At 42.0% G+C, this 15,416-nt stretch overlaps 1 protein-coding gene across 2 annotated transcripts in view; it reads left to right on the top strand.

The window, feature by feature from the left end:
• The window catches only part of sema4c (sema domain, immunoglobulin domain (Ig), transmembrane domain (TM) and short cytoplasmic domain, (semaphorin) 4C), an 84,300-nt gene that overhangs the window by 45,856 nt on the left and 23,028 nt on the right, over window positions 1-15,416 (top strand). For both annotated transcript variants that reach the window (XM_068566274.1, XM_068566273.1), the window contains one exon: window positions 11,721-11,875. In XM_068566274.1, coding sequence (XP_068422375.1) covers window positions 11,721-11,875 — 155 coding nt within the window. The remainder of the gene's footprint in view (window positions 1-11,720; window positions 11,876-15,416) is intronic.

Here is a 15,416-nt window from a genome sequence, read left to right as displayed (position 1 = left end):
GCGTCCGACAGGTGGAGAGACATAGAGAAAGACGGGGAGAGAGAGGCCACTCACTAACTGCCTTAAAAGGACAGAAAGTAGCTTTAGTGGAACGACAGAGAAAGGACAACACACACACACACACACACACATACACACACACACACACACACACACACACACACACACACACAGCCATTCCCTGCACAGACAGACAGTTTCAATATTAACGTGTGTGTGTGAGAGAGAGAGAGAGAGAGAGAGAGAGAGAGAGAGAGAGAGAGAGAGAGAGATGATGTTTGTATGCAGTGTGAGTTTGCAAGACAGAGACAAAAATATGTATCTATAGAGTGAGAGAGCACAAGAGAGAGAGAGAGAGAGAGTGAGAGAGAGACTGTGTGTGTGTGTGTGTGTGTGTGTGTGTGTAGCTGTATGTCTGTCAGTCTAATCCCTCTTTGTTTATATGTGTGTGTGAGTGTGTGTACTGCTTAGGCTGGCAGTCTGAGGGATTTGGAGCGCCAGGCCGTACAGGATTGTGTGTGTGTGTGTGTGTGTGTGTGTGTGTGTGTGTGTGTGTGTGTGTGTGTGTGTGTGTGTGCGCACGCACATGCGTGTGCGTGTGTTGGCTGGGTTTTGGTGGGGCAGAGATGGTTGAAGAGATAATATTTGTGTCACCCCCCCCCCCCCCCTTCCCCCTAACACCAGCACCCCTGCCCAGCAATTACATGAGGCTTATACAAGGTTGCAGAAGAAGAAACACATTCATCTTCTCTCTGGATGTAGACATCAACGTGTATATTCTTTTATTCTTTTAAAAGTCACATTTTGACATTTCGGTTGTTATTCTTCGCCGCCCACAAGTCACATTCATTGAGGGGGGAAAGAAAGACAGTTGGCTCCTAATGAGACATTTTATGTACACAAATTGTGTATGACCCTCGTGGAGCTGCTAATGAGCGCTATAAATTTGCATACTTTTCCTCTCTAATTACTGACATTCATATATCTCGATATCTTTTCCAATTCATGTTCAGTTTGTCTAAGTTTCTCTGTAATACATTTTTTGCGAGAGGTCTTTTCATCCATACTTTTTACTTAATGTTAGAGGCTGATATTAACCCACTGCTGGTCACAAATCCCAGGAAAAGAGTTGAGACTTGAACGCTCTCCTCGCTGCTTCTGCAGTCAGACAACACCAATTCTTCCTCGTTGACAGTCAGAGAAGACATTTCATACAAAAAAATCCAATCAATTGAAAACTTATCCGTTAATCTCTCCACTGTTCCAACAATTAGCAACTCGAATTTGAGTTGGAAAGAAAGACTGAAGTAAGTAACCACTGTAAGATTTTCACCGGCAGTTCACTAACCTGGTTTCAAGTCGAGCTTGTTACATTGTCACACCAGAAAAAAAACAGAAAAGCATGTTCCTACCTACCGAAATTGGAAAAGGAGCTTATCACCTATCACCTATCCTTTAGTTAAAGGTTATTCTCAGACTTGTGTTTTTTCATCCTGTCTCCAGGCTGACCTGCTCTGACCTTCTCCCTCCTGTTTCCTGCTTAATTGGTCACAGCTGATCGTTATGTTGTTTTAAGCTGTTTTCACACACTTAGCCTTTTGCCATTGACCACAAAAGCTTCAGCTGATAGCGCCGTCTTCTCCCACTCCTCTCTGTCTTTTTCTCTCTCCTTCGCTCTTTCTGGCTCTCTCCTGTCGGGTTCAGAGACTCTCGCCCACAACCACACAAACGCTCCTCAACCCAGCCCAAGGACAGAGGGCCAGGAAGCTAAAACGATGACAAAATGCAGCAGCTGTGGTTAAACAAAGAAAGAGGAAAGAATGAGAGCGAAAAAGAGAAAGGGGGAGGTGAAGAGAAAAGGAGAACTAGAGCCCTGAGAAACTTGATATGTTGTTTGAAAAGCTTTGATGCAGCATATGCATCTTAAAAGAAAAGCTCAGGCAATGCTCTCGTCTTGGTTTGGAAAAAGAAAGATAGAATGAGAGTTGGCGGGAGAGAAATAACAGAGCAGAAAGAGAGTGGAAAAGGGCCGGGCGTCTGACCTCCAGAAACCTCTCTCTCTCTCTGGCTCAACCTTTCTTTTTTCCCTTTCTTTCTTTCTGTGCAGTATCTCTCTAAACCCTCCAATTACAATAATGAGTGGCTGAGAGAGAGGCAGAGAGAGGCTGTCCGTGACTGGAAGGATAAATGGGGGAGAGGAAGGGAGGGATGGAAGACGGAGATTCATCGCCGCGTTTTATCTGCTATGAGTGTCGCTCATCCCCTGACCCTGTGCTGATTGGTCAGTGAAGATTAACAGCTGGGACCAGATGTCAGGAGCTGGAGCACCCTCTGTTGTCACACTGACTTTGGGAAACCTGATGTGTGAGCACGTGGGCATGTGGATTAACATGAAAATGCCACTCGAAGGCTGCTCTTATCCAAAGCACCTTGTAACATTATAATACAAATCACTGCCGCTCATAATCCCTCTCCGTAAATCAATGTGATAACACCTGATATTTGTTGCTCACATGCTAAACAGCCTTTTACCAACACATGCAAACCTTCAACTTGACAAAATTGTCAGCTAAAAAGAAAATAAACCAACTTGGTTGGGTTCCTGGTTTGAGTTAACGCTTGTTTGATACGTTGTTTAGTCGGCCATGTTACAAACGCAACGGTAGCGCTATGAAGCTACCTCGTTACCTCAGCACAGTAATGTGACATGACTTGAAATAAGCCAACTTATTTACTGCACATTTGCTGTGTAATGTATTCAGTGCTACTACAGAAGACAAGAAAATTATCAGCAGTAATTGTTGAAGTAAAAAAAAAAAGTAAAAATGTAACATTTTTGCTGGTTTTGGCATTTTCAATGTGAGGATTTTCAGTTTTTATTGATTTATGAATCGAATATGTCAACAAGCAATTTGAAGAGTTTGTTGATAATCTTTTTTTGCTATTTTCTAGACTAAATTATTTGATCCATTCATTCAGTTCTTAAATTGAAATGAAACGAAACGGTGCCAGGTCTCAAAACAACAGCCTCGAGGGAAGGTTAACCAGTTCATGCAGCACGGGGAGAGCAATCATGTACAAGGATTATGAATTTGAGGCACAAGCAGGAATCTACTGTACCGAGCGGCTTTCTGAATGAACAAGATCACATGTTGTGACTCACATACATGCACATGTTTGCCTCCTCCACTGATTGTTTAACAAGACATTTATATTTTGTCCTGTACACACAATAACTACACCATGAGTACTTTTCATTCAAAATAAAGGAGCGGCACTCAGCTTGACAGAAATCTCCTGCTTGAGGTTGTAGCTCCGGTGGGAGAACGAGGTTTCGCCCTAAATCAAAAGGTTTTTAGGGTTGGTGGTTGGAGCCCTCGCAGTCTGGAGGGTCTCCAGTTTTGAGGACCTGAGGGGCAGAAATTCACAGTTCCTCTGAATCAACAAATGTAAATTGTTCAGTGAGTCAAATTCTCAATAGCAGCGCTATGCTGCACCCGCTGAGCTCCACAGGCCTATTTCTCTCTGTGTGTGTGTGTGTGTGTCATCACCACAACATTGTACAAAAAGGCCTAAGTCTCCCCAGCTGGTGCCCACTGCTGTACCAGTCATACATGCTGCACCATGACGCTGGAGTGGAAAAACCTCACTTGTGGCATCAACCAGCTCTTGATGATTTGTTCAGCTTGTTGTGGGCTGCAATAGCGACCCCCCACCGAGCTAGGCTGTTTCAACCCCTCCCCTCCACCGCCGCTTTCATCTTCCAACTTCCAACCACCTCCCCCACCCCTCGCTGAAAACCATCTCCCAACTGGGCTCACTTGTTCCGTTCTAGTGTTAATCCACTTCTACCACTTCCTCTCCTCCCACTCTCCCATCCCTTCATTTTGCTCTTCCAATTTGGCTGAATTCAATCGCTCTACATTGGCATGACTGTTTATGAAAACGCTGTTCTGGAAGTACAAATATTTCATAGTCGACAAACAACGGCTTACACATTGTAAGCCATGCGCAGACAAGTAATTATTTGGCTTACACTTTTATCAGTGTACTTACTATTATTCTTCATGGCATTTTGATTCAGTCACAAGCGACTGAAGTACAGGAGTTCCTTGTGTTGAATAACACCCATCTATCCCATTTATTCCTATTTTACAATGGCAGATCATCCATAATAACCTAAATTCAAACCACAGTTGACAAAAAGGTATTCTTGCCGATCTAGCTACTACCGGCATGTATATCTTTCCCTTTCTTGTGTCTCTCAATATCCATGCTCTCATTCTGTCGTACACCTGACTCTCCTGTGAACTTGTCATCTGCTCAGCAGACAAAGCTTGTGCATCCACGTGGGAGTGTGTGTGCCTTTGTGTGCACAGTGTTGTTTTTTCCCTTCAAAGAGGGTACCTGCTCAGATGAGGATCTGACGAAGCGCTCGGTGTGTGTGCACACGCTCGGGTTTATCTGCATGTTTGTGTGGGCGCTGCACAACGTCTCTCCCTCCTCGGTCTGTCTGCCTGTCTCTGCCTCTCGCTCTGTGTTTGTCGCCGCTTCAAAGTTCTCCCTAAAATAGGCCTTTAATCATAGTTTGGTGAGTGCGTGGCTCGGCGGTTACGAGCTATAAGCAGAGGCTGGCTGTATTTATAGGAAGCAGGGAGCGGGAGGCTGGAGCTCTGCTGGAAGGCTGATGGAGGCAGATTACAGAGGCGAGGCCCGGAGCGAGACCTTTTCAGCCGGCCCTCGTCCTCCTCAACCCCACATCGGAGTCCTGCTCGGTCTGGCTCGTTTGGCCTCGTAGGATTTGGGCTGAGCCGGATGGTGAAGCTGTGACCCAGAGACCCGACTGTTAAGGTCACCACAAAGTTGCCATGTTAACACAAGTTGTAGCCCGTTTCGTCACAAACTAGCACAGCTTGATTAGCTTCAGGAGGCCTCGACTTTTTGTTTGCTATGTTGTGTCGTCCTCTCGATAATGTTTTGTCTGCTGTTGCATTATTGTTGCATGATACTGCACCAGCTGAAACTGTGTGACTGTGTGATTCTCCTTTGTGGTGCATTCAAGGACACTCGAGCACAAGCTTCACACTCTGTCATGACCCGAGCAGGAAGATGTTATTCCAAATAGCTACAGAAGTACAAGTGCAATGTCGAGGTACTTTTTTTTTAAGTGCTTACATTATATATTGCCCTACATTACCCTCCAACACCACAACTTCTCAGAGGGAAATATTATAGCTTTTACTCCACTAAATTTACCTTTGCCTCGAAGATTAAGATTATACAATGGTGAGTTTATAGGCATTATACAAGGCACTGAGTGAATAAGCTATACAACAGCATATAAAGGTGTAAGCTTTTCCTCAACAAGCTAGAAAATTAACACACTGCCCACACACATCATCTTTGCATCACTAATAATAGTTTAATAATATAATACATAATGATATCCAGCTTAAAGGGGATTTTCTTTCTGCATTATGAGCCGTTTTACATTTGATACTTACTGTAAATTTTGCTTTAAATACTGAAGTACTTTTATGAAAGCAAACCTTTAAATCGAGAATTTTTGCAAATGGTCTCGTTTCTTTACTTTAAGAAATAGTTTGATATGTGAGCTTTAGAGGAGCTGGTCGGTGGACGTTACCTGTAGACGTAGTCGGGCTGTTTCCCTCTGCTTCCTGTCTTTTAGTTAACTGGCCGCTGGTGGAGGTCAAGCTTCACTTGTCTTTGGCAGAAAAGGTTCACTGTGATGGTTTATCTTTCTCAAGCATGTTTCAGGCCTCTTCGAGTAGAAAGGAAATGAACGAAATAGAACTTCTGTCCAAAAAGAAGGAAATCGATCCAAAAGCGTACAGTATGTTTTGTCAAATGGTCTGAAGAAGTAAACCCTAGAGTTATACAGAGCATATAGCTGACTCACATGGCAAAAACCTTTAGTGTGATACAGCCGTGTATTTGCTCCTAACGTAGACCTATAAATCGCAGTAAACACGTCTTTGGTTTTTTTAAATCCCCAAGATCACTTTATTTAAATGTGCATAGTGTTTTCAACAATATATAATCCACTCAGAGAGAAATGCTCGTATATATTTTTTAATCACAGTCTCAAACACAGCCAGCGAAGAGGTCCTTGTAGAGAACTGATTTCTGATCAGTTCTGTTTCGAGTGGTACCCACCTCGGTCAGGCCCTCTGAGTCAACAATCATCTGTGCTCTTCCTTTCTATTTACCCTTTTGTTTGTATTTCTCCTCATCTGGTGGACTCATTATGCCTCTCCTCGTCTCTGCCCTCCATTTCTTATTCATGCTCTTTTATTTATATTCTCTCTTTTCTTCTGCGCCCTACAAACTGTTGTCTAGAAGCATCAAAGGCCTTGTAATTTAACCCAAACCGCTCTTACACACACACACACACTCACACACACACAAACACACACAAGGTCCTTGAAAAGACAGTCAATGCTTAAAAGAGTTTTTAAATGTCTTACATCCCTTAAATACAGACCTGATTACTTCTAGAATACGGTGAAGGACAGTGTCGTGTGCCGCATTGCTAAATATATTCAATACAAAGTGAACTGTATAATACGCATCCTTAATGCTCTGAAATACCTTGATTCAAATGATTTTTTTTTTTTCATGTCATTATTGCCTCTTATTTTTGCCATTTTTTCCTTGCGTTGACTTCTCCACAGCTGGTGAAACATCAAATAGAATTTCTCTTAAACCTACAGATGGTGTTTTCATGAATTCAAGCTCACACGCTGTCTTTCGAAAATACATATGCACTTGTTCCCTCGCACATGAATAGGGATGAAACACAGGTGTGGACAGCCTTGTGTCTGTTGCAGAGACACCCACACCCACTCAGGTTACAACACACACACACACACACACACACACACACAGCAGGTAGCCTCAGGGCTGCCACAGCGTGGCAGCAGATGGGAAGTGCTTCTGCCCGTATTGCCTCTTAATGACAGAGCCGCTGATCACTTCAAACAAGCTACTCGGAGCAAAACTTTCCCTCCGTTGGTGGAGAGATGTTCAAGTCACTGAGCAGGTACCCTGGAGAACTATCCAGAACTCTGCATGCGAGTGTGTGTGTGTGTGTGTTTGTGCAAAGGCAATGTGTCTTTTAGCTCACCCATTAACTTTGTGTACTCTGTGTGTTCAAACGTGCACTGATTTGTGTGTGAGTGTGTTTGTGTGCGTGTGTGCGTGCGTGCGTGCGTGCGTGCGTGTGTGTGTGTGTGTGTGTGTGTGTGTGTGTGTGTGTGTGTGTGCGTGTGCGTGTGTGTGTATCAGTGAAAGTGTGTCTGGAGTTTTCTTGCCCGGCTGTGTGGAACACAGCAGATGTGCTCAGTTCTCCCCTGAGGATGCCGCCTCTCTCTCTTCACTCTCTCTCATCAAGCGCCCTCATCCGTACATACCCTCCAATGTTTATACACCGCTGCTCTTCACATAATAAGCTGACTTCAGTACTTATCCCTCCTTCCTTCCTTTGATTAGTTATTCCCTCCTTTCCTCCATATCTCTCCATCCACCCTCCTGTGCATCTCACCACAGGCCACCTCTCTGGTTTCTTTCACCATATCTTGAACAGATCAGAATCAGAAACCGTTTATTTACGAGCAATGTTTACACAAACAAGATTTTTTTGGGGCGGAAGGAGCATAACTTTCGACATAAGACGAGACAATCAACAGTCAACGACAACAACAGTGCAATAGATATTAAATTAAGTCTAATATCAAGTGCTCAAACAAACAGATAACAGTAATGTAGTGTTAAGTCTACTGTGGATTTATGTATGTTGGCTGGGAGTTGGTAACACACATCCACACACACACACACATATACACACAGCCACATGCACGCACACACACACACACACACCTCACACATACACACACACACACAAGCAGGATTTAAGTGGATGGGTTTAATTGTGGCACGATAGTCAAAATGCTTTTGAGAGCAATTATGGGGTTAACAGCTCAACATTTGAACATTTTGAATCTTTTCATATGAAAATAGTCCCATATAAAGTAGAACATTTCCCAGTGTATAATCAGCTTTTTGCAAAAGTGGGATCTCAGTTCTCCAAGGGGCCACTTTTAAAACTTCTTTCAGAAAGACACTTTTTGTTATTATATGACAGATGTGCAGAGGCGAATCAGACTGCTGTTGGCCACAGATGACAAGCTGTGCAGTTAGACTCAACGTGCTCAACGTTAAAGGAGCCGTCTTTAACATTCAGAGCGTTAATATAGCAGTAAACAACTATTATATATGTATTAGATATGGAGGAGTGAATGTGTACCTGAGCAGAGAATGAAGTCGCTCAGCCTGTGTGTTGCTATCCGAGCTTCTCTTTGCTGTTGACATAGTGCATGCTTTCAGTGCATGTTAGTGCACGTGAGTGTGCTCCACTGGTTAGCTTCTCGGAGCTGTTCTCATATGGCCGTTACAGCTGATAATGCGGTCAGATTTTGTACTATCGCCGTAGTTTGCATTGTTAGCCGTTAGCACCGTTAGCTATGAGCCTTTGGCTCGTTGTCGACATGTTGAGAGCCATTGAGAGGCAATCAAAAGGCTCCCAATCTTGGATCTTGCTCCTTGAAATTAGAAAGAAAAGCTAAAATAATAGACTAAAAAGAAAAGAAAATAGGAGAAAATGACATACTTTGAAAAGCTTTGCAAATTGTCACAGGATAGATCTGTGGATGCAAAAGCCCAGATTTTATTTTCTCTTCATTCTGGCGCCACCTTTCATTGATGAGTTGACAGCAATGTTGGTTTACTATGAAAATTCCCTTCTTGTGAAGCAGGTACGGAGAGAGATTACACTGTATTTTTCAAGCAAATAAAACAAAATCTTCCAAAAAAGTTGAATGACTTTGGTTGAGGTTTTCAGTAACAGGGCTCTCTCTCTCTCTCTCTCTCTCTCTCTCTCTCTCTCTCTCTCTCTCTCTCTCTCTCTCTCTCTCTCTCAAACACACACAGTCACTCACACACACACACACACACACACACAGCTCCTTCATCCAGTACATCTTGCAGCATGTATAAAAGTCTGTTTAGTCCCAACTAGGCCACAGCATCACATGAGCGGTTAGTCACACCATAAATCACACCAGTTCTTGCCGTTCCCTCCCTGGATTTCAGCTGCTATTTTCAGTCGGGAAAACAGCGAAAGAAGTGAAAATATTCATGCTGTCAAAAACAAAAAAAGGAATATTCTCATTCAATTTATGAGATCGCATTACGTGCAACGCAGGCTGTCGGCGCCTCGCGTTGTGCACACGTTCTATCAGCCCAGATAAAGTGAGGGAGAGGAGACAAGGTGACACTACAAGCAACAAGAGTGTGGATAATGAAAACTAAACACCATCCTTTCTCTCTTTCCTTCTGTCTTGCATCTGCTCTGCACCACTAGTTTGTCAGCTTACTAGTCAGGGGATTTGAATGGCGTGTATGTGTGTGTGTGTGTGTGTGTGTGTGTGTGTGTGTGTGTGTGTGTGTGTGTGTGTGTGTGTATGTGTGAGTGTGTGTGTGTGTGTCTGCAGAGATGGGGACCGCGACGAGAGCTTTCTGTGATTTTCTCATAACCTTTTTGAGATTGTTTGTGTCGGTCTGCGAGTGCGGAAATCAGAAGCAATCCAAAAATGTGGGCACTCTATAAACAAATCAGACAGCTCTGAGACAAATCACACCAAGTCAGTTATTGGATGTCAAAGGATCAATAATGTGGTTTACAAGGAGGCTAATACTCCGTTAATACTCTTGAGTGATCAGAGTAAAAGGCCTCATTTAGGCTTTTATTAAAATGTGATTTGCATCAAGACGTGCGACACAGATAATGAACAATCTAATCAAACCTGCAGATTTACTCCCATTATCAATGTTCTTGTGCTCTGCTTTCTGTCCACGTTGGAGCTCTTTTTCCCTTTGGCAATAAAGTCTGACTCTGAATCCCCGTATTGTTGTGTAGGTATCTGTAGCCTTGATGAAGTGTCGGAGTCCTTTAACAATCTTCACTATAAAAGCTGTGTCCAGGCAAATGCAATTTAGGTTGTTTTACTAAAAAAACTAGATTAGCCGATTTTCTCAATTTAAAAATTGCTATTCTTAACGGAATGGTTATTGATTTATGATTTATTAAGTGCGTGAAAGCAAACCTCTTGGCGGCTGGCTCGATATCAAACTGACTTTTAACGCTCACATTAAAGCAACGCTTGATTGAAGCTGTTGACGTTTAGTTTCTGTTATCGATAAGAAAAAGCAGATTTAGATTTTGTAGATTGTGCAGACTTGCAACCACTTCTATCAGCGTGAGATCATGGTTTCATCAATATGGCGCCTCTTTAAAAGCTCCAGCCGCGGCTCTCACTCGGCTGTTAGATTCATAACTTTAACAACACACGTCACTGCACTCTTCATCAAAACAGAGGCTGGAAGGGCAAGTGCAATATTGCTTCTTGTTTATTTGCACAGCTTCTCTAAATAGAAGAGCTTCTTATCTCTCCTCTGACTGCAGATCTGGAACTTATCAGACTCGCCTTGAAGACTGGCTTCTGCTTCAGGTCCTTAAAGTAAATACAGAGCTTGGGAAGCTTTCAGTGCAGTGTTCCATCCTGCAGAACTCATTTACAACAGATCTTAAAGTGAGATACTCTGGCTAGTTTCAGCAAACTCAATTATGAGTTATAACCGTGAGAGCTTTTAGTAAGGAAAATAGTTTTTTTTTATATCATCAGTTGCATTGATGTTGATTGCCAGCCAGACAGTGACGCTGGGACTTTTTTCACCTTGTGAGTCTGAATATGTGATCCTGCGGACACCTCTTGTAAACTACCTCAGAGGCAGCTTTTAGTGCTGCGATGTTTAAATTCCTGCAAAATGCAGTCACGATATATTCGATGTGTTGATGAGAACAAAACTGAGTCTGTGCTATGTTCAAAGATGGGTGTGTCCAAAGCAAGGGTCCCTGAAGTGTCCAAGTTGCCTCCCCACTCCTGAATTAATTGATATTTTTGGGCACTTACGGGCAGTACAAAAATCTGTAAACATTGTCATATAACTTGAACATCCAACAGACACACACAACAGACACATTAGTATTCCCGTTGAGTTGTGTATCTGGTTACCTGGTAAATAAGGCCTCAATTCACCTTCCTCTAGGCTGTTTTTTTCTTCCCACTCCTGAAGGAAATATCAGGATCTTTAGCATCTTTGTGACTTTATGACACATCTTTAAGATAAAAACACAAACATATGTTTTAATAAATGTTGATTAAAGCAGTTGCGAGGGGTGAATTAAGGTAGAAACCATGTCGTGGACTGCATAAAATTGAACAGGTGGAAGCTGAGCTGGTGGAGGTTTGAGAGCAGATTTGGCCACAGGGTTGAATTGAGCAGGAGCTCTCGCGTGTTGTGAACCTGAATGATGTGCATGAAAATCAAAGATGTGGGTGAAGAGCCCCATGTACCGGACGAGCAGAGCGGATGACATTGAGCTACAGGTGGTGGAGTAGGCGAGGCTCGACGGTGTAAATACGACGAGACGTCAACCAATTCCAACAAGGGATGCGTGAAATGTTCTTCTCAGGTTTTATTCTGTCGTCTGTCAACAGATCGGTTGAAAGGAATTACGAGCAGCTTTGCAGCTGTGTACTATCAGCAATGTAACCATGCCCCTCTGTGTCTTTCTCCAGATGTTTTGGACAGCATGGCCAGGTTCAGCATTCAGGGCGTGTTCAACTACAGCATGCTGACTCTGTCTGACCACGAGCGGGTTTTGTACGTGGGAGCGCGGGAGGCGTTGTTCGCCCTGGACCCCAACGACATTAGCAAACAGCTCCGGCCTCAGGTAACACACACACACAACACATTGAGAGCTGTTTTGTCAAGGAAGGGCTGGTTTTTAAGACAAGTAATTGTATCCACACAATACAGCCCGACTAACTGCCGCTGCACACGCCCACACAGTCTGAAAGGCTTTTGTAGAAATATGAGAAATTAAATGATAACTCATCAGATTTAATATAACAACGCCTCATGATGGACAGTTCAGGAACAAAAAGCATCGTCTCCTCCACGCAGCCTGGTTACTGCGCTGCAGAGATAAACACACATTTCAAATACTTAATTTAAATACGCCAAATTCAATTATGATACCATCTGTGATATAATTATTATTGAAAAGGTTCAGCTTGAATATGCAGGAAAGAGGGAAAAAACATAGAGCATAATCTCTTCTTTGCTGTCTATTAACTTAGACTGACCCTATTTTATCCTTTTTTGGCTCATTTTCAGACTCAAGAATATTTCAGAACACAAAAAAAAAATGTCTCGTGGACAATCAAAGAACTCTGCAGTAATGGTACCACGTTAAAGTCGACTGAGTCGTACTCGTTGTTGGGTTCTTTATTGGTCTGGCCTGTACGGTACTTCATTTATTGAATGTTCAGGCCTTGTACAAGCTAATAATGTACAGGCTGACAAGCTGCTATATGCCTTCTCAAAACAAATGTAAGTGTCCTGCTTAAAGAGTCAAACCTTTAATAACATGTATTTATCGCCGCTGTTAGCTACGGGTCAACTTTTCTGTTTTTTTTGTTTCATGAAAAACACATAGATAGCACCAAATATATAGCATTTTGCTCAGAAAATCATGAATATGGAACCCGGAAACTGACAAAATACATGTAACATGTTGTCATCGCTTGAATACGTGAATTAACAACAAAGTTTGATAAATGAAACTGGAACGTAAGAACAAATCTATGTATTTACGCAAGATGATAACGGTTACATGTCAAAAATAAAGTTCTGAACTCAGTTCTGTATTTGTTCTGTTGTGGTCCTTAAGAGAAGAGACGTGCACTTGAAGAGGAAGATTAAGGACTCAGCAATTTTAAGCATCCATCATCATTATGTGCAGTATCTCTACTTAATTAACTAATACCCGTGAACTGAATTTTGTCAGTTTAAGGCGCCAAACATAAAATCTTCCAACTAAATCAAACCAGGAAAACCCCATAAACTTATAATATAAAGAATGATTCTTAATCAGCAAAGGGATTTTTACGTGATCAAGTTTTATATATTTTGGACTTATTTCAGATGTTTTTTGACAAGTTATTACTTTATTTGGAAGTTATTTATGTTATCTGTTGCTAAAAGCCTCCAACATCAATAGTGTGAGTACGCTGCCAAATATTAAGATGGGCGGCTATTGGCTCCAATATTTCATTACTGTCGTATCTAAGTTGAATGTGTGGGAGTGAACAGGCACTCTCACACACACACACACACACACACACACACACACACACACGTTCACAGGCGTTGGCCCTGTTTCTCAAAGTTTACGATTCACTTATTCAATCATGTTTTTATTGTCCTTGTTTTAATTTGCGTATCTTGTTTTTCTGTGAAGCACTCTGGCACAAACATGTTTGTTTAAAGCACTCTATAAATACCCTTGACTTGACCTGATACACACACACACGTACCACACACAGAGACACACACTTACACACGCAGAGATGCTACGGCCTCAGAGACTCAATCTGGTTTTGCTTTGCTCCCTCAAGAATTGGTCCATATTGCAATCAGTACATTTGCAGCAGTCCAATGAAGGTGTGTAGCAGGCGGCCTGCAGCGGTCTGGAAATTGTTATCTGATTTAGTGCCGTAATGAGCAGTTATTAGGTGCACATGCACACACACTGTCGCACGCAACACAGGCTGTGTCTGAGTGAGGGTGATGAGTCTTACAGTAATGATAAGACCACCTGTTGTCAGCCCCCTAGTGTGCTCTGTAGGATGGAGCCAACACAGAAAATGACAGCGTGAAGACGAGATATATATACATATATATATATATATATATATATATATATATATATATATATATATATATATATATATATATATATATATATATATATAAATATATATATAAAATAGTCTGTCCCCTCCGCCACCATCTGCCCATCAATCCCTCACCTCTCCTCCCGCTTCCTTCCTTTAACTGCTACTCTATTATTTCTTCGCTGCCGTCTCACTCGCTCGCTGTCGTCATTCCATTCATGCTCGTCTTTCTTTCATCAATATTTTCAAAGGATGTATTTTTTCCCCGGTGTTTGAGACTGTCTGAAATGCTCCCTCCTATATTTAGGTATGTTCTTTCCCATGTTAGTTATATAAGTTATGTTCCTTCTCTTTTTCATTATTTCATTCATTTATTGTGTTAAGTAATTTTCCAGAATGGTGCCGCAGACACCATTGATACAATTTAGACTAGACTTGCTACATTAATGCAAGTTTCACCGTCAGCCTTTTGAAAAGAATTTGAACAAGAATCCAGGCTCACATCTTCAGCTGTTTTCGCTCTCCACATTTCTTTTTAGGACCATCTCAATCAGCCCTGGAGCCATTGTTACTTTTTAGATTCATTAGCTAATGGCCCAAGCATGGATCGCATCACTTGGCTAACACTGTATGAGATAAAACATCTGAGATTAGCTGCTTAGATTCTGAAAGCAAGCGGCCATGTAATAGCACGGAGGTCCTTCTCTAAGTAAAGGTTAATGCTTCACTTTCATCGGTTGAGACCCTTCCACTGACAGTGGAAGATACTTATGAACCATCCATTAGCTATACTTACTTCCTACAATTATTTGTCACACAAAGACTGTCTCTTAATGAGAAAAGAGCTTATTATTCATGCCACACAGTATTGTGAAGAGGACATTTACTTGGGCAGACGTGTTTTTGTAGGTCGTCAGGAATGAGCACAGAGAGCTTCTGCTGCTTCTCTGCTGTTTTTTGTAAAATACCGGATCTGTATAGGGAAAATTAAAAGTTGAGTTTCTTCATTAGATAATAAAGTCGAAAGTGACTAGTAATGAGAATCCTTTGGGAACAAATTAGAAGTAACTGCTGGTGTTGCTATGCATTTCATCTCGCCTCTCCTAAAATAACTCGAGTGCATTATTTAATACCACAGATCCTAAAGGTGATATTTGAAAGCCATGGATCCTAATGATTTATTATATTATCATAACATGTAAAAGTCAGTATTTTAAGTCTAGTTTGGGATGCTCAGTCTGTCTACCAGCACAGTATACAGCAACAACTCCTTGTTTGATTGTTGTTGGTTTAAATCCACTCAAGTCAATCTGAGTTTAATATTGAATTTGCTGCAGCTCTCTGCCTGTAATGACCAGTGTAATTATTTCTAATGATGTGGAAACCTCTTAGTAAACACAGTCTGGACCTCTGACCATGGAGCAAAGTTCAGTCATGTGTCACATAGCCATTAAAAAAAAGCAGCTACTGTTAAAAACACGAAATAGCAACAACAACACCAAAAAGTCAGCGGTTATGGAAAGTATGACCATG

This window comes from Clinocottus analis, unplaced genomic scaffold (assembly GCF_023055335.1).
Source record: "Clinocottus analis isolate CAN_PGR_092001 unplaced genomic scaffold, fCliAna1.0.p SCAF_7, whole genome shotgun sequence".
Classification (NCBI taxonomy): domain Eukaryota; kingdom Metazoa; phylum Chordata; class Actinopteri; order Perciformes; family Cottidae; genus Clinocottus; species Clinocottus analis.
The sequence above is the reverse complement of the archived record's forward strand: the minus strand, read 5'-3'. Positions and strand labels throughout refer to the sequence as shown.